Consider the following 19501-nt stretch of genomic DNA (forward strand, 5'->3'; position numbering starts at 1 on the left):
GTCACAGATGCTCGGGAGGCTGAGGCAAGAGAATAGCTTGAGTCCAAGAGTATGAGGTTGCTGTGAGTTATGAAGGCACAGCACTCTACTGAGGGTGACAAATGAGATTGAGACTATCCTTCCTCTACTGAATTGTTTTTGCAACTTAGTCAAAAATCAGTTAGGCTTGTTTGTGTGCATCTGTATCTGTTTTGTGTTCTATTTCATTGATCTGTGTGTGTGTTCCTCCTCCAGTAACACACGGTCTTGGCTATTGTTGCTGTAGTTTCCCCTTATCCTTCCTATCAATGACCTAAGGTTAACTGTGGTTCAAAAATATTAAATGGAAAATTCTGGAAATAAGCAAAGTTCTGAGTATCTGAAGCACAATAAATCCACCATTTTTTTTTTTTTTTTTTTTTGTAGAGACAGAGTCTCACTGTACTGCCCTCGGGTAGAGTACCGTGGCGTCACACGGCTCACAGCAACCTCCAACTCCTGGGCTTAAGCGATTCTCTTGCCTCAGCCTCCGGAGTAGCTGGGACTACAGGCGCCCGCCACAACGCCCGGCTATTTTTTGGTTGCAGTTTGGCCGGGGCTGGGTTTGAACCCGCCACCCTCGGCATATGGGGCCGGCGCCCTACTCACTGAGCCACAGGCGCCGCCCAAATCCACCATTTTTGATCAAGTGTTTACTGTGTTGCCTTCTTCGTCTTGAATCACTAGTTCATAGCTCTGAGCAGTCTCTTCTTTTATTCCTAGTCTGTATTTTAATTGGCCTTCCGAGAAAACAAGTTGAAATGAAGTCATGAAAAGAACATAGGGTAAATATATTATGCGTTTGGTGAGAGCCCTTACCATCAGAGAAAAGAAGACATTCACATTGATTGCCTGAGCTGGAGTGGAATTCAATTTTTAACAAATTTACTATACGTTTATTTTATTTTATTTATTTTTGTTGTGGTTTTTGGCCGGGACTGGGTTTGAACCCACTACCTCCGGTGTATGGGACCGGCGCCCTACTCCTTGAGCCACAGGCACCGCCCACTATACGTTTATTGTAGACTACTCCATGCAGAGTTGTGTCTGACCTAGACTTTACTTTCAGAGCTCACAATCTAATTCAGATGACAGGCACACAAAATAAATGTGAGATCTATAATTTTTTTTTTTGAGACAGATTCTCAAGCTGTCGCCCTGGGTAGAATGCCTGGCATCACAGCTCATAGCAACCACCGACTGACTCCTGGGCTCAAGCGATTCTCTTGCCTCAGCCTCCCAAGTAGCTGGGACTACAGGCGCCCACCACAACGCTTGGCTATTTTATTGTTGCAGTTGTCATTGTTGTTTTTAGCAGGCCTTGGCCAGGTTTGAACCTGCCAACCTCGGTGTATGTGGCCAGCACCCTAACCACTGAGCTATGGGCGCTGCCTGTGACCTGTAATTTTCTTTTCTCTCTCTCTCTCTTTTTTTTAGAGTCTCACTGAGTCACCCTTGGTAGAGTGCTATGTCATCACAGCTCACAGCAACCTCCAGCTCCTGGGCTTAGGTGATCCTCTTGCCTCAGCCTCTTGATTAGCTGGGACTATTAGGCACCCACCACAACACCTGGCATTTTTTGTTGCAGTTTGGCCAGGGCCGGGTTTGAACCCACCACCCTCAGTTTATGGGGCTGGCGCCCTACTCACTGAGCCGCAGGCACTGCCCAAGATCTGTAATTTTCTTTTCTTTCTTTTTTGGAGTCTCAGTATGTTGCCCTTGGTAGAGTGCCCTAGTATCACAGCTCACAGCAACCTCAAACTCTTGGGCTTAAGCAGTTCTCTTGCCTCAGCCTCCCAAGTATCTGGGACTAGAGGTGCCTGCCACAATGCCCAGCTATTTTTTGTTTGTTTGTTTTTGTAATTGTCATTGTTGTTTGGCAGGCCTGGGCTGGGTTCGAACCCACCAGCTCCAGTGTATGTGGCTGGTACCCTAGTCGCTGAGCTACAGGTGCTGAGCTGAGGTCTGTAATTTTCAGTACATGTTATGTGTATATGTTGGTATTACACGTATTGGATAAGCAGGTGGAGTAACATGGTATGAGTGCTCAGAGGAGGTAGAGAATTATTGACCCAATCTATTAAACAGTTTTATGTCAGTGTTCTTGGCATTCAGCATATAATTGTGAACAAGGTAGATAAAATTCTTGCTTTCAGGGAAGCCCTCCCGGAGGAAGTCAGATATACAGAGATCTAGAGAGGAGCTTTCCAAGCAGAGAGAACATCTGGTACAAAAGCTCCCAGGCAGGGATTGGTTTGTAGGGTTTCAGGAAGAAGGCCTGGAAGGTTGGAGGATGGCTGAAGACTGAGGTGTAGTGAGGCCATAGGTCATGGGATTTGTAAGCCTTGGCAAAGAGCTGGTTTGTTGACTTTTTGCAGAATGGGTAGAATTAGGCTGATAAGCATATTCCATGGACTTTTTTTATTATTATTATTTTTTTTTTCCATGGACTTTTTCAGGTCTTTTGCCCTCTGAGGTCACGCAATGATCATCCCCACTTTACAGTTGCGGGCACATAGGCACAGGTAGACAAGGTAACTGGTGATGGGAATGGTTTCATGAAGCATGGCATCTTCATTTTCTTATTCTCAAAATAAAAAACATTACATATACTTGACCCTGTTTTTTAGAAGCCCAGGAAACAGAAGAGCAGTATTTGCCTTTCCCTAGAAGAGAGCAGTGAGGGATAATGCTGACTTAGTGCAGGTGATGAGGAAACTGTGTCTCAGGTCTTGTAAGACAGGACTTTTCTGCTCCCTTCCCTTCCCTTCACTTGTTTGGAGACAGAGTCTCACTATGTCGCCCTCCATAGAGTGCTGTAGTGTCACAGCTCACAGCAACCTCAAATTCTTGGGGTTAAGCAAGTTTCTTGCCTCAGCCTTCTAAGTAGCTGGGACTACAGGGACCTGCCACAATGCCTGGCTAATTTTGTTGCAGTTGTTTAGCTGGCCAAGGCCAGGCTTGAACCCACTACCCTCGTGCATGGGCTCCAAGCCATCTTTCTTTCCTTCCTTCCTCCTTTCTTCCCTCCCTCCTTCCCTTCCTTCTTTCCTTTCTTTTTTTAAATAAAGACTTAGCTGAACCTCCTAGTGTGTCACGCAAGCAAGAGTTCTGTGTAGGAATATAAGCATTTGGTCCCACAACTGTCTCAATTCTTGGAGCACAGTGAGCTCAGAGGAGCAGAAGGCCTTGCAAAGGGAGCATGTGGATCCTCAAGACAGGCCAACTCCCCACCCAGGTCTCCTTCTTTTTTTTTTTTTTTTTCTTGGGACAGAGTCTCACCACATCACCCTTGGTAGAGTGCCATAGCATCACAGCTCACAGAAACCTCAAACTCTCGGGCTTAAGCGATTCTCTTGACTCAGCCTCCCATGTAGTTGGGACTACAGGCATCCCCACAATGCCCAGCTAGTTTTTGGTTGCAGTTTCTATTGTTGTTTAGCAGGCCCAGGCCAGCCTGGACCCCATCAGCCTCGGCGTATGTGGACAGCAGCCCAAGTCTCCTTCTATCACTGCTGGCTATGTGGCTTGTAACACTCTGACCTCGGGTTCTTCGTGTACAAAGTAGGGGTAGCATATACCTCAGGGGGTGTAGGATGGAGGACAGAGGCATTTTCAATGCAACTAATAAACCTATTACTCACTTCCCTTTCCTTCCTGCATGGGGCACTGAAAATATTACAGAACAGGCTGTAGTTGAGTCAGCATCACTGACTGGAACATTAGTCATGACGGATGGTCTGTGAATGGGGCCTTCTGTGAAACTAGCTGTGGAAATGAGTGTGGCCAGCCCCTAGCAGCCATCTGCACACAGGTCCCAGGAAAGCCGACCCCAAGACCAGCAGAAGTGATGCCACGTTATATGTATTTTTTCTTTTTCTATCACTTTATCCCTTTTAGAATACCTTAAGTACATAGCTCTGGGTAGCTCATGCCTGTAATCCTAGAACTCTGGGAAGCTGAGGCAGGTGGATTGGTTGAGCTCAGGAGTTTGAGACCAGCCTGAGCAAGAGTGAGACGCCATCTTTACTATAAATAGAAAAACTAGCTGGCTGTCATAGCAAGTGCCCAGATGCCAGTAGTCCCTGCTATTCAGGAGGCTGAGGCAAGAGGATTGCTTGAGCTCAAGAGTTTGAGGTTGCTGTGAGATATGACGCCACAGCACTCTACCTAGGCTAACAGACTTGAGAGTCTGTCAAAAAAAAAAAAAGTACATAGCTCTTTTGGGAATAATTGGACCCTTGACTATGAGGATGATCTCATATGTGAGATGCCCCTTCCTTGAACCTTGTTGTAACATTGGCATATTACCTGTCTGAAGAGGGGTGGAAAAGGTAAAAAGAAAAAAGGGAGAAAAAAGAAATTATAATTTGTTGCTCTAAGTATGATAATTTTGTAGTTATTTTTTCTTTTCTTTTTTTTTTTTGAGACAGAGTCTCATTATGTTGCTCTGGGTAGGCCTAGCTGGGTTTGAACCCACTACCCTTGGTGTATGTGGCTGGTGCCGTAACCACTGTGCTACGGGCACTGAGCCTAGTTACATTTTCAAAAATCTTATCTTTGAAAGTTACATACTGAAGTTTGAACTAATGAAATGGTATCTGATGCTTAAGGTTTGCTTCAAAATAATATATTATTTGATTTAAATATTATAGCAGGTGAGCTTTAGTGCACAAACTGATGCTATTGCTTTGGTTGTTGAAGACCTTTTGGCTTACAGGAAGATCCTAAATGAACTTTTCCTCAGTGCTGGGAGAGTGGCTATCACGCTCTGGTGAATGCATGGCCAGCGCGTAGTAAATACTGAATGAGTAAATGATACCAGGAGACCAAAGCCCTGATCCATTTCCTGTCTTTGCAGCGGAGCCCAGGGGGAATATGCTGGACTGGCCACTATCCGAGCATACTTAGACCAGAAAGGAGAGAGGCACAGAACGGTGCGTACAGAGAGGGTGCCTGTTCACAGTGGGGTGGCAGAGGGCCCAGCTCTCAGAATCCCTTTCATTCTGGGGGATTCTCTTCCCAAAACTTTCTTGGTAGAACATATAATCAAGAAACAAATTTCTTTGAACTAGACATCATGATCCTTGACTCTAAGGCATCCCACTTGACCATTTTGAGGGAAAACATTCAGAGATAAAAGACTTGTGCTCAAACCCAGAATGTACAAGTCAGCCAGCTGGCTGTGGAACTGCTCTCTCTGGAGAGCAGAGAGAGGGAAGGGGCAGGAATGCTGCCATTGTGAACATCTCTCCTTGCCTCAGCCTTGGCCCTAGGCCTGGACAAAGGGCAGAGACCGTGCTTTAGTTCCTCTGTAACCCCTACTGTGCCTAGGCACAGTTGTGGTCATATGCATGCTCAAAAATATTTATTGAATAGATAAATTCTCCATTCGATGATTCTTAGGCTTTGTTGTTTGCTTTGGGTATGAGTCTGGTCTCCAGGGTCCCAGCTGCCTCTTGAGTTCCACTGTGGGGAACTCTGATGGGCACCACTAATCCCCAGGGCAGAGCCTTTAGCAGTTGGTCTAATACAGGTCTCAAATTGTGTCTGAAGGCAAGGCCTGTGTTTCTGATTCCTTCATTTTGATGGCTAGTACGTGACATGGGGTAGGAGCTAGGAGTGGGGCAGAGGCATCCTCTGGTCCCAGGAGAGTTCAAGAAAAAAGTGCTGAGTGGTTTTGGCTCCCCACGTAAGTGTGGTGGAGTGGATGATGGCCCAATCTTAGTCTATTCCTGGATTTATTCAAACTGGAAGATTGGTTATGGCTAGTTGCCTGGATTTTGCTGTAAAGAATTTTGAAATTGTTTTACTTCCCTTTTGAAAAAGGAGAAAAGAAGGAACATTTTCAGTTTCCTTTCCTTGCTTAGCCATCCTAATCCCACAGATGTGTTGTCCTAAACCTTTGTCTTGGTTGGGAATAGAATTCATTTTTAAAGATCTTGGAAAAATAGACCATGTGTGAATTAAGTAAATTGATCCCTGGCCATGATCAAGGCAGTGTGTGTCAGTGTGGAGATGGAGTGATAAACCAGACCCTGACATTCCACCGAGGGTTTAAATTCTTAGCCTCCTAAGGAAGGGTTAGTTTAGGGCTGTAATTGCTCTTGGGACCTCAGAGTCTGGGAACCTTTCCTAGAATCAGGAAGGAAACTTCAGAGCCTTGATTGTTCAGTGAAGGGATTCCGTGTGCCCCTGCCCCTCTTCTGTTTTTCCTTCATGAATTCTATGTGCTGAGGTAGCCCGTGGACCTCCTCATCATTACCTTCCTTCACCACGAGGTGCCCAGGAAGTCTGTGGACCTTGGAAAAGGTGCAGCTCATCCTGTCGTCTCCACCCCACTCCTCCATCAGTGTTTGGGGAAGGCTCCTGACTTGCAAAGAAACAGATTCTTCCCACTCTGTGATGCTTCCCACCCTTGGTCATTTTCCAGATTAACCAGGCTGTCACTAAGAAGTAGCTGTAAGTGTAGCTGGATTCCAATCCCAAGTGGGTCAGGGAGAAAGAATAGGAGACCTTTGGAAGTGCCCAGAGCAGAGTTCTTCTGTGACTTACCATTCCTTTTTTTTTTTTGAGATAGAGTCTCACTCTGTCACTCTGGGTACAGTGTTATGGTGTCATAGCTTACAGCACCCTCAAACTCTGGGGCTTGAGTAATCCTCTTGCCTCAGCCTCCCGAGTAGCTGGGACTACAGTCACTCACCACAATCCGGCCAATTTTTCTATTTTTAGTAGAGACTGGGGTCTCACTCTGTCTCATGCTGGTCTTGAAACTCCTGAGCTCAAGCAATCCACCCGCCTCAGCCTTGCAGAGTGCAGGATTACAGGGCTGAGCTACTGCACCCAGCCGACTCACCCACTCTAGATGGTCCCTGTTCCTCTTTCAGTGTTTCCAGTACTCTGTCTTCTCTCCATCCCTGGTCTGTGATGTTTCCCCTGGGTCTACTGTCCCTCCTACTGGCACTGAAGGCCTCTCAGGCTGCAGGAGGGAGGGCCTGGGTGCTGTATTTCAGGGAGGAGCGGAGCAGATGGGACAGGAAGCCCTCCCAGACACTGAGCTGGTAGAAACACAAAGCTCAGAAGCCTGGCAATGTTGGCGCCCTGCTGGATCAAGGATTTTAATTAAAGCCGACTTCCTTAGTTAGAGAAGAGGAAAATGACTTACTGAAATAATCAAGGAAGATTTTTCCACATCAGTGATGTCTGAGGCAGCTGTTCCCACACAATAGGCTCTGATGGAATCCAGCAAAATATAACCTTCTTTTTGGGAAAGAAGTGTGGGGAAATCATGTGCCACAGAACCACCTGGGTTCCTGATGGTTCTCCTTTCAAGCTGTTTTGAAGTTATTTTTACATTTGCTCTTAGGTTAAATTTCAGAAGTTCCTAAAATGGAATACCCAAGTTCTTCATTTATCAGCTTAGTTTGGGAAAATACAAATTTATTTAACAAGTGTTATTACATAGCAATTACCATGTGCCAGGCAGGGTCCTAAATGTTTAATTAATTAATTTATTTTGAGACAGTGTCTCATTTTGTCACCCTTGGTAGAGTGCTGAGCATCACAGCTCACAGCAACCTCAAACTCTTGGGCTCAGATTCTCTTAAACTCGATTCTCTTGGCTCAGCCTCCCCAGGAGATGGGACTATAGGCACCTGCCACAAACACTTGGCTATTTTTAGAGCTGAGGTCTCACCCTGACTCAGGCTGGTCTCCAACCCCTGAACTCAGGCAATCCGCCTGCCTTAGGGTCTCAGAGTGCTGGGATTATAGGTGTGAGCCACAGTGCCTGACCTTGCCATTCAAATATTAACTCAAGTTTGCTGGTCAGAAACTGAGTTTTCTATACAAAGGGAACACACCAACTGATAAGAAAAGTTATATATAATATATATACATATACATATACACACAAAAAAGCACAAAATCTGTAATAGAGTATTTTTCTGTTCCCAGTTGCCTGAGACAAACTGTCTGGATAGTTGGATTTTACCAGTGTTATTCCCCTGCATGGGAGCATTCCTTCTTGATACCTCACTTGTTCCATAGTTTTTGAGGGATATCTGTGCCAGTTCTCTGCTAGTACCCTGGAGAATTAGGAAAACATAGCATTCATGTAAATAAATGGGCTTTTAAAAAAAGCTGGATTTACTTTGGATAAACCAAAGCATCTAATCTGATTCTCTTACAACATTAAATTTTTTTTTGTTTGAGACAGACTTCTTCTGTGACCATGGGTGAGTGCTGTGGCTCGTAGCAACCTCAAACTCTGGAGCTCAAGTAATCCTCTTGCCTTAGTCTCCTGTGTAGCAGGGACTACAGGCGCCTGCCACAGCACCCGGCTAGTTTTTCGATTTTTAGTAGAGACAGGGGTCTCTCTCTTGCTCAGGCTGATCACTGTACCAGGTTGCAACACTAAAATTTTAAAATGAAGCAAAATTGACATTATTAAAAATAATAAGGGCCAGGCACAGTGGCTCATGCCTGTAATTCTAACACTCTGGGAGGTCAAGGCAGGAAGATTGCTTGAGGTTGGGAGTTCAAAACCAACCTGAGCAAGAGTGAGACCCTGTCTCTACAAAAAATAAAAACATTAACTAGTTGCAATGGTGCATGCCTGTAGTCGCATCTACTCAAGCTGAGGCAGGAGGATTGTTTGAGCCCAGGAATTAGAGGTTTTAGAGAACTATGATTTTTTTTTTAATTTATTTATTTTTATTGTTAAATCATAGCTGTGTACATTAGTGCAATCAAGGGGTACAATGTGCGGGTTTCATATACAATCTGAAATATTCTCATCAAACTGTTCAACATAGCCTTCATGGCATTTTCTTAGTTACTGTATGTAGGCATTTGTATTCTGCATTTAGTTAGTTTTGCCTGTACCCATTCTAAGATGCATGGTAGATGTGGCCCCACCCATTACCCTCCCTCCACCAAAACCTCCCCCCTCCCTTCCCCTTCCTTGGCCCTTTCCCCATAGTCTTGTGCTATAGTTGGGTTATAGCCTTCATGTGAAAGCCATAATTAGCTTCATAGTAGAGCTAAGTACATTGGATACTTTTTCTTCCATTCCTGAGATACTTAGCTAAGAAGAATATGGAGAACTATGATCTTGCCTCCACTCTCTAATCTAGGAGACAGAGTGAGACCTTATCTCAAAAAAAGAAAGAAAATAAGTTTTCTAAATGTACATAAAAACCCAGAAATGTCTAAGAGCAACATAGAAATGAGTCATTGAAAAAATTTCTGAGGCCTTTTTCCTTTCCAATACTTTTTTCTGTTCTTTCTTTTTTAACTCACCACTGTACTAACAAGGAACCACTATGCTTTATACCTCAATGGGCATTAGCTTCCTAAGGTTGCTATAACAAATTGTTATAAGCTTCAAGTAATACTCATTTATTTTCTCACAGTTATGGAGGCCAGGAATCTTGGCAGGGCTGGTTCTTTCCAGAGAATGCCTTTCCTAAGGTCTGGAGCCACCTGCATTCTTTGGCTGAGGGTCTCTTCCTCCCATCACTCTGGCTCTCTGCTTCAGTCAGCTCCTAATTCCTGGGTGGTCGGATCTTCCTTTCTTCCCTCTGATATAGACACTTGAGAATACATACAGAGCCTAGTCAAAAATCCAGGCTCGGCTTGGCACCGGTAGCACAGTGGTTAAGGCACCAGCCACATGCACCAAGGGTAGCGGGTTTGAACCTGGCCCTGGCCAGCTAGACAACAATGACAACAAAACAACAACAACAAAAAATAGCTGGGCACTGTGGTGGATGCCTGGAATCCCAGCTACTTGGGAGGCTAAGGCAAGAGAATCGCTTAAGCACAAGAGTTTGAGGTTGCTGTGAGCTGTGACACCACGGCACTCTACCCAGGGTGATGTATTGAGACTGTCTCAAAAAGAAATCCAGGCTTGGCTCCTGTAGCTCAGTGGCTCAGGTGCCAGCCACATATACTGGAACTGGCGGGTTCAAATCCAGCTCAGACCTGCCAAACAACAATGACAATTACAACCAAAAAATAGCCGGGTGTTGTGACTGCCGCCTGCAGTCCCAGCTACTTGAGAGGCTGAGTTAAGAGAATTGCTTAAGCCCAAGAGTTTGAGGTTGCTGTGAGCTGTCCCAGGGCAACATAGTGAGACTCTGTCTTAAAAAAAAAAAAAAATCCAGAAGCATCTTCTCACCATCCCTCCTTAACCTAATCACACCTGCAAAGTCCCTTTTGCCATTATGAGGTAATGCATATAGGTTCTGAAGATCAGGACAGGGAGATCTTTGCAGACCCATTATTCAGCCTACCACAGGGATGGTTGAATTTTTTTTTTTTTAACTTAAATGTTTTTGTTTCAGCAGAACTTCCTTGGTATGAATCCTTAATTTTGGCCTCAAGTTTTATGGGTTGGCCATGGTGGCTCAGGTCCATCATCCTAGCATTCTGGGAGGCCAAGGTGGGTGAACTGCTTGAGTTCAGGAGTTCAAAACCAGCCTTAGCAAGATTGAGATCCTGGCTCTACTAAAAATAGAAAAGCTAGCTGGGGATCTTGGCAGGTTCCTGCAGTCCCAGCTACTCGGGAGGCTGAGGCAAGAGGATTGCTTGTACCTAGGAGTTTGAAGTTGCTAGGAGCTTTGACACCACAGCACTGTAGCCTGGGCAACAGAGTAAGACTCTGTTTTTAAAAAATTATTTTATGTTCATTTTTAATATTCACTTTTCCTCTCTTTCATTAATATTCTACCTCGAAGGGCTCATTTCATTCAATGATTCTTCTGTAGGGTAGGAATATTTTGTGAGAAAGGACAATGACTCCAGCTTTGGTTTTGTGAAATTAAAGAAACAAAATTTAACTACAGAAGGAAAGATTTTAAGCACGGAATTGAAGACAACATGTCATTACCAGCCTGCGACCAACAACCATTCAAAAGGGACTCAAACCTACTCTCAGAGAACAGACTGATTCTTTTTGTTTGCCTTTGGTTAGAGTTCTATTTTTGTACATACGTATTCTTTTTTTTTTTTTTTTTTGTAGAGACAGAGTCTCACTGTACCGCCCTCGGTAGAGTGCCGTGGCGTCACACGGCTCACAGCAACCTCTAACTCTTGGGCTTACGCGATTCTCTTGCCTCAGCCTCCCGAGCAGCTGGGACTACGGGCGCCCGCCACAACGCCCGGCTATTTTTTGGTTGCAGTTTGGCCGGGGCTGGGTTTAAACCCGCCACCCTCGGCATATGGGACTGGCACCCTACTCACTGAGCCACAGGCGCCGCCCAATATACGTATTCTTAATTAGGCTACTTCACTGTTTTTGAGGAAACAGCTGGAAGCTAAGTTTTTTCTTTGTGAGGTCATTTTTAATAATGCCTGTTTATTCTTTTCAAAGGGGCTCCAATACTGGCTCTGGGATAAAAAGTAGGACCATTATTTTTAGGATAATCATTGCTTTTCCTTGACACTTTCTGTTGGGGAAAACTTTGTGATGTTTTCTTTTTTCTTGTGATTCGTCACTTCTGCGAGAGCATGCGTATTTGTCTCTGTTCACATGATTCTTTGGAGGAAGTGAAAAATGATTTGCATTTGGCCTAACATTGCACCTACTGTCCACCTATCATAGCGCATCTTTGAGCTCTCACTTAGCTTAGTTCTTGAGGCACTTTCTTTTATCTCTTCAGCTTGAAGGTATGTCTTTCATTCCAGGTTTCTACTGCACCTCTGGACTCCAGACATTCATTTCTATGTTATCATGTGCCAATGTTGTCAATGAGCAAGTCATGTGAGCCCATGACAAGACTTGATCATTTTTCATACTTAGTTTATGACTCCCATGGCAACTAACAATTCACTACAGAGTAAGCATCCAGTAAATGGTGACATAATTGGTCTATTGGCACTGACAGGCCTTGGAATTATGTCTACTATTACCATCTGTCCTGGATGGGCCAAGCGGAGCTCAGAGCCTGTGATGTGGGCATTTGAGTCCTAGAGTTTAACTTTTAATCTCATGTAATACTAAGGTGCTTTCGATATACTGTAAATGAGACAAGGTTAGAATAAGCCCAGGCCTATTTTTGGTGTCCTGGGATAAGGGTGGATTGTATTAATATTCTGAACATGTGTAGGAAACAATATTTGGGGATTCATATGGAAACTTCTTTTGGGCATTGTTTTGCAATAACAGAAATAATTGAGTCGAAGCAAATTTTAAAGCATCAGTGGTCAGCTTAAATAAAAGCACGTGATGCCTGTTTAATTTGTACTGTAGGAATGTTGTGGGATTTTTCTGTTATTACTGTCAGCCTAGTGATTATTTTTTCTCCCTCCTTGCTTCCTTTCTTTCTATTCCTCAGGTTTGCCTCATTCCGAAATCAGCACATGGGACCAATCCGGCAAGTGCCCACATGGCAGGCATGAAGATTCAGCCGGTAGAGGTGGATAAATATGGAAATATCGATGCAGCTCACCTCAAGGCCATGGTACTCAGCTTTCCCTTGGCAGATGGGAAGTCTGGGTGGGGAAGAGGTGGTGGGATCAGGGAGGGATGGATTATGTGTGTTGGCTTCTCTTGCATTCTAATGAAAGGCTGCAGTTCCTCATCACCTCGGTCTACTCGACCCCTCCCTTCACCAACATGGCGGAATCCCTGTCCTAATTCGTGCCTGTGTAGGAAACGGAATGAATTATTCATGGTGGTAGTAAGAGTACTGCTTGCAGAACCTGTCTGCCTCTATCTGCACAAATTCACTCTCCTTCCCTAATTAATAATCAACCTGGCACTCAGTTGTTGTGCTGGAAATTGTAAGTGCACATTTTGCAAATGTCTGTGACTGTCCCAGTCCCAGCTGAATTCCAGGCAGCAGTCCGCCCAGTTTCCTCCAATGCCAACCCCCACTCCCAACCCCCAACCTCCAGGAAGTGGTTGCTTAGCAACTGTATCTGCTTCCCACCAGTGGACTGGAGGCTGCATCTTAAGAAGGAAGGAAATCAGTGGAATAGCAATGTGATTTTGTCAGTGTTATTAGGCATAGAGATGAGGGACCCCATGTAACTACCTTCTAAGGGAAGCTGAGAATAAACAACGCTGTGCATCTCTTCCACCCGCCTCTACCCTTCCATTGGCCTGTAAAGTTTTTTCTGAAGTATTCTGAGCCAGTAGTTGCAATCACTGAGTCTCTCCAATATAGCAATATAGGATTATAGGATATGACCTTCTTCTCCACCCCCACATTTTCACACATGCCTGTTCTGATTTGCTGGGAAAAGAAAAGGGGACATGACTTATATATGCTTGCCTTCTGTAAAAAAGGGGGATGAGGGAGATTTTTATCTAAGCAGGGAGACTCCTTTTGGGAATTTTAGCAGAATGGGAGGAAGAGGGGTAATTGTGGCAAGATGAGCAGAGAGAGATTAACTGAGAATAGACATGTTTAGAAGCAGAAAAATCTGAAATAACTAGAGTTGGGCCCAACATATTCCCAAATCTTAACAGGTTTTTATTTTTGATCTTGACCATAGAGACCTACACAAAAGGATTTTGCTAATTTGGGGAATGATTTATGAAGGCAATAATGGCTGTGGATCTTTCATTGATATCATTGTACTTTGAGATAGTTTCAGGAATGAAAAGACCAAGACTTCATCTTTCTCAATCCTTTAAAAAGCAAGGATAGGGTCAAGAAAGAAGCTTCCCCCTTTGTCTCCTTCTATCTTTCGCTCTCCCACAGGTGGATAAACACAAGGAGAGCCTGGCAGCCATCATGCTTACGTACCCATCCACCAATGGGGTGTTTGAGGAGAACGTCAGCGACGTGTGTGACCTGATCCATCAACACGGAGGACAGGTCTACCTTGACGGGGCCAATATGAATGCTCAGGTGAGGATTCTGGAAGGAGCTTCCTTAGCTCCCACCGAGAAAATGGATATGTCAAAAAAATATTTCTAACTTCTGGAGAGTCATCTACAACACAATAGTGAATTCAGAACTGAGGTTGATTTTCTTTATTGGCAGTTTCAAACAAAATACTCTCATTTCACTGGATTATGGATCCCAGAGGAGGCAAACAGGTTGAAGGAAGTCGGGGTGACTGGAATGTCCCTAGACTGTCAGGGGCTGCCGGCTCTCTGGGAGTACCCCCAGGCCAGAAGGCCACTGGCTCCATGTCTGAAGAAACTCCACCTCTGCTGGCTGCAGGTGGATGTTGATTTCCCCCATGGCCTTTGTTAAGCCACTTATCCTGGCCCAGGGAACCCAATCCTGACTACTTGGGGGACAAAGAGTCTGTGTAACATGACCCTCTGAGCAAAGGCTATTGGGAGGGGGGAGGGTGTGCTCCTACTTAAAGGGTACAATGTTGGGGGGGGTATGGCACACCTCTTGGGGCAGGACACAATTATAAGAGGGACTCTTCTGGGTGATGCCTGTAGCTCAGTGGGTAGGGCACTGGCCACATACCCCCATGCTGGCAGGTTCGAACCCAGCCTGAGCCAGCTAAACAACCATGACAACTGCAACAACGGAAAAATAACTGGGTGTTATGGCAGGCACCGATAGTCCCAGTTACTTGGGGGGAGACTGAGGCAAGAGACTCGCTTAAGCCCAAGAGTTTGAGGTTGCTGTGAGCAGTGATGCCATGGCACTCTAACGGGGGCAACAACGTGAGAGACTCTGTCTCAAAAAAAAAAAAAGGAGGGACTCTACCTAAAAAATGCAAACATTGTAACCCAGCAGTTCTCAACCTGTGGGTCGCGACTCATAGGAACTGTATTAAAGGGCCACGGCATTAGGAAGGTTGAGAACCACTGTTGTAACCTAATTCTTCCTACCCTAAAATTAACTTGAAACAATTTTTTAAAAAAGGAAGGAAAAAACAGAAAAATGTACTATTGGGAGCCACTGGAGGAGAGGAGTGTCACCACTCTTTGAAAATCTCCTTGGTGGGACCCACCTCATTTTTATTTTTCCTTTTTCTTTTCTTTTTGCAATTTTCCCTCCACCTTACCACTTCAGACTCTTTCTGCTTTTCTTTGCTTCAGCTGATTCCCTTCATATGTGTACTCTGGGGGTTGTCTATTGCTTCAATAGCACAAATGAACTCTGTATCTTTGGCCACTATTATAACCTTAATGCCACAGTGGCAGGAACACCAATTGGAATGTTGTGGCTGGTACCTGAGTCATCTGTTTGCCCCCTCTCCTGCAGTTCAGCATCTTCTGGTGGCCCTCCAGCCCCTAACATCATTGTGCCCAAAGGCCATTCAGGATAAGAATAATGCCCAAAGGTGACCATGCAAGCTGTGGTGGTAGAACTGCACGGGTGAAGTTGCCTATTTCAACAGGAACTTTCTTCTCTTAGGGGCACTTTCTTTCCTCCCTTTTGGGCCAGATAATTAGGAATACACTGTATTTAAATCTATTTTTTTATTGTATAAAAATAATAGAGTTTCCTAGGCTAGTCTCAAATTCTTTTTTTTTTTTTTTTGAGACAGAATCTCACTACGTCACAGCTCACAGCAATCTCAAACTCTGGGGCTTAAGTGATTCTCTTGCCTCAGCCTCCCAAGTAGCTGGGACTACAGGTGCCCGCCACAAAGCCCGGCTATTTTTTGGTTATAGTTGTCATTGTTGTTTGGCAGGCCATGCATGAGTTCGAACCCGTCGGTGTGTATGGCTGGCGCCCTAGCTGCTGAGCTACAAGGTGCCGAGTCTGCTAGTCTCAAACTCTTAACTTCAAATGATCCTCCTACCTCAGCTTCTCAAAGTTCTGGTATTATAGGCATCAGCCACCGCATCTACCCTGTGTTTTTAAATCTAAATTGGGATAAATGGTCAGTTGCTGTTTCCATAGAAACCACCACCACTTTGCCTATGGAATGCCAGGTTTTGACTACAGACCTGGGCCGGTGTGGGGACAGACACTTCTGTGAACACCACGGCTGAGTCTCTGTCTGCCTTTCCTCCCTTTGGAGAGGGCAGCATCAGCAGCTGTGGCCTCCACTGTGGAGAGCCTTGCCAAGCTCTTAACTTTTGACTTTTGTATCTGGCCCTTTCTTTTTGTGGTAGGTGGGAATCTGTCGTCCTGGAGACTATGGGTCTGATGTCTCGCACCTCAATCTTCACAAGACCTTCTGCATTCCCCATGGAGGCGGCGGTCCTGGCATGGGGCCCATTGGAGTGTGAGTTGGTTCAGGATGCCTTTGGAGACAGAATGACCCAGTCCTGGGCCCATGAAGGTCTTCAGGCTTTAAGGGTACCTTCATTTCTAGGACACTTGTAGAGGCTGGGTGAGGAGCAGTGAGAGGAGGGTTTGAAAGCATGTCCGGAGAAAAGCATAATTACAACAGGTTTATATTAAGCTAATGTTTGACCTCATGGAGCTGCCAGTGTGCACAGAACAGGTTTATTAACAGAATAATGAATAGGGAACTGTACTTGAACTTGGATTAGAACTACAACATCAACAGTAGGAAGCAAAACAGACATTAATTAACTTAGGTATCCAAGCAGGTTTCTTTCTTTCCTTTATTTCTTCTTTTTTTTTAATCAGCTAATGGTTATACTGAAAGCAAGTTGGGTGTAAAGCACTGAATACTTTACAACATGAATTATTATCACATCTCAGATAAGTAAGGAGGAAGAAAAACCTGATTACTAGAAATAATTGGATGAAGTCAGAATAAAACTAAAAAAATATTTCTTAGCTGTTGCTAACTTTTTACACTGTGAAATCCAATCATCCTGTGAAAATAATGGTGAGAGCAGCTGTTTCCTGAGCTGTTTCAGTCTTCCAAAGATGTGCTAAAGCCACCAGTTTGCAAGGTTGCTGGGAATTTGACCTAGAAGTTGCTGCCTTTTTCTGCTTTTCTTTTGGATGTTATTATTTCTAGTAAATGGGTGAGCTCCAGTGCCTTGGCTGTGTGGCGGGTGGAGTGCATGAGTGGTGCTCATGTGCTAGTCTCTCTCCAGCACCTTCTCTGCCCTGTGGATGCCTTAGGGGTGTGGGGCTGGGATGGAGGGGGCCTGCCTTGGAGCTTTGCATGCTGTTCCACAGCTGCCTGCTTCTGCCAAATCCTCTCCATGGTTCTCGATGAGCCGCTGGGATGGTGATGACAGGTGGAGGCAGGACCACTTTCTGAGTATCTGCCTAGGGTCCCTCCCACTGTCAGAATTCCTCTGCTAAGAGCAGAGCTTCCTGAGAGGGCCCAGAACTTATCTGTTTGGTTGGACTACATCTTTTTAACATTTTCTTAATCTGTACTTAAAAAAAAAAAATACAGGAAGAAGCATCTTGCCCCCTTTTTGCCCAGTCATCCCATCATTTCAGTCAAGCTAAATGAGGATTCCTGGCCTGTGGGCACCGTCAGTGCAGCCCCGTGGGGCTCCAGTTCCATCTTGCCCATTTCCTGGGCGTATATCAAGGTGAGGCCTCAGAATGTGTGTAGGCAGGTGGAGGTGTGTGTGATGTGGGGTGGGAAACAGGGACTGCAGCCTTCCCTCTTGGCTTCATAACAGAGAAATCCATGATCTGAGATGCGGTTCCATGACCTTTGAGATTAGCTAGAAATAATTTCACCTCTTCTTCATTACACTATTTCTCATGGATTCTCCTAGTGGGTTTAACATCAGAGAAACTGACACACCAGATATATTTTTCCAGACACAGTTAAGTTCCATGAGTCATATGGATGTTCTGGCCACGTCATTTGGTTTCTTGTAGGATTTATATAGCCCCTTGCAAGTGAAAAGCAGCACACATAATTATTACCCTTGGTTGAGATTCTGGGATAAATTTTAGGAATATATGTTACTTCTCTGTATATTTCTTTGGGATGAAAGATAGGGGAAATTTGCTTATGTGGTAGTTTCCAAAAGCTCTTTGCCCTTTAGGGCTTGTGGAACTGGACTCTGGTGGTGGTGGTGGTGGGGATAGTCTTTGTTAGAGAACAGGCTTCCTTCCTTTGTCTTTCTCCAAAAAAACACTAGGGCCAGAGTTTATTTTCTGCAGCTCTGGTTCAAGCTGGCCTACCCTGCTCCTGGGCTGACCTGACGGGAGGATAGTAACCCTTGTACAGCTGCTAATTAGAGCAGCTTCCCCAAACCTGTGCCTCTTGTTAAATAAAGGGTGGCTCTTGCTGAAACAAAACACGCCAAATTCAGCTGTGGAAATGTTATCAGATAACTCCATGGAGCTGGCTGTTATTCTTTTTTTTTTTTTTAAGAAAAGTAAGAGAGTCTTACTTTGTCTCGGTAGAGTGCTGTGGTGTCACAGGTCACAGCAACCTCCAGCTCTTGGGACTTAGGCAATTCTCTTGCCTCAGCCTCCCGAGTAGCTGTGACTATAGCTGCCCACCCCAACGCCCAGCTATTTTTTTGTTGCAGTTTGGCTGGGGCCGAGTTTGAACCCGGCGCCCTACTCACTGAGCCACAGGCACTACCCATGGCTGCTATTCTTGACCTTTCTGATTCTTTTTTTTTTTTTTTTTTTTTTTTTTTAGAAACGGAGTCTCACTTTGTCACCCTTGGTACAGTGCTGTGGAGTCATAGCTCACAGTAACCTCCAGTTCTTGGGCTTAGGCGATTCTCTTGCCTCAGCCTCCTGAGTAGCTGGGACTACAGGCACCTTCCACAATGCCTGGCTATTTTTTTTTGCAGTTTGGCCAGGGTTGGGTTTGAACCTGCCACCCTCGGTATGTAGGGCCAGCACCTTACTCCCTGAGCCACAGGCACCGCCCGACCTTTCAGATTCTTAATGAAAAGTTTCTTGGGGGCGGTGCCTGTGGCTCAATGGGTAGGGCAATGGCCCCTTATACCCAGGGTGGCAGGTTCAAACCGGGCCCCAGCCAAAATGCGACAAAAAAAAGCCAGGTGTTGTGGTAGGCTCCTGTAGTCCCAGCTACTCGGGAGGCTGAGGCAAGAGAATCACTTAAGCCCAGGATTTGGAGGTTGCTGTGAGCTGTGATGCCACAGCACTCTACCCAGGGTGATAAGGTGAGACTCTGTCTCTAAAAAGAAAAGAAAAGTTTCTCGGAAGCTAGAACAACAAATCTATACCTCAGAAACTAAAACCTGCTTTTTAAAATGTTACTCAAGTTCTTTTGCAAATAGTAACGAAATAAACAATTGGCATAATTGCTTCTTTGCTTACAGAATCAAATTCCTATTTTCTTTTTGATCTCTGGGTTCTGTAAATTTGGGCTATTTGTATGGAAGTATTTGGGTTGGACATTTCCCACATATAGAAAATAAATGCCCCAAGGGTGGTTTGGCCATATGCCTGGAAGACATCTCAGTTTGAAAATGAAATAAATACAATAGGGTTTAAGCAACCCCCCAACCTTGGGCCTTCTCTTATTCCAGGCTGTTGTTACTTATCCCCTGAGGTCTGGAATAGGCCACTTCTCTCCCTGCTGCAACCCTACGAGATTGATCTTCTCAGTGTGAGAACACACAGTCCTCTCCTGCCTTCCAGCTGCCTTGACGGCTGGTTCTCACTAG

The 19501-nt window shown here is 45.0% G+C and overlaps 1 protein-coding gene across 1 annotated transcript in view; it reads left to right on the forward strand.

Annotated features, from left to right (window-relative positions):
- GLDC (glycine decarboxylase) overlaps positions 1-19501 on the forward strand; it is a 118190-nt gene that overhangs the window by 76753 nt on the left and 21936 nt on the right. Inside the window, exons 16-20 of the mRNA XM_053573195.1 lie at positions 4880-4955; positions 12360-12485; positions 13734-13883; positions 16070-16182; positions 17284-17425. Of these exons, the coding sequence (XP_053429170.1) occupies positions 4880-4955; positions 12360-12485; positions 13734-13883; positions 16070-16182; positions 17284-17425 (607 nt within the window). The remainder of the gene's footprint in view (positions 1-4879; positions 4956-12359; positions 12486-13733; positions 13884-16069; positions 16183-17283; positions 17426-19501) is intronic.

The sequence above is a fragment of the Nycticebus coucang genome, chromosome 2 (genome assembly GCF_027406575.1).
Source record: "Nycticebus coucang isolate mNycCou1 chromosome 2, mNycCou1.pri, whole genome shotgun sequence".
Taxonomy (NCBI): Eukaryota; Metazoa; Chordata; class Mammalia; order Primates; family Lorisidae; genus Nycticebus; species Nycticebus coucang.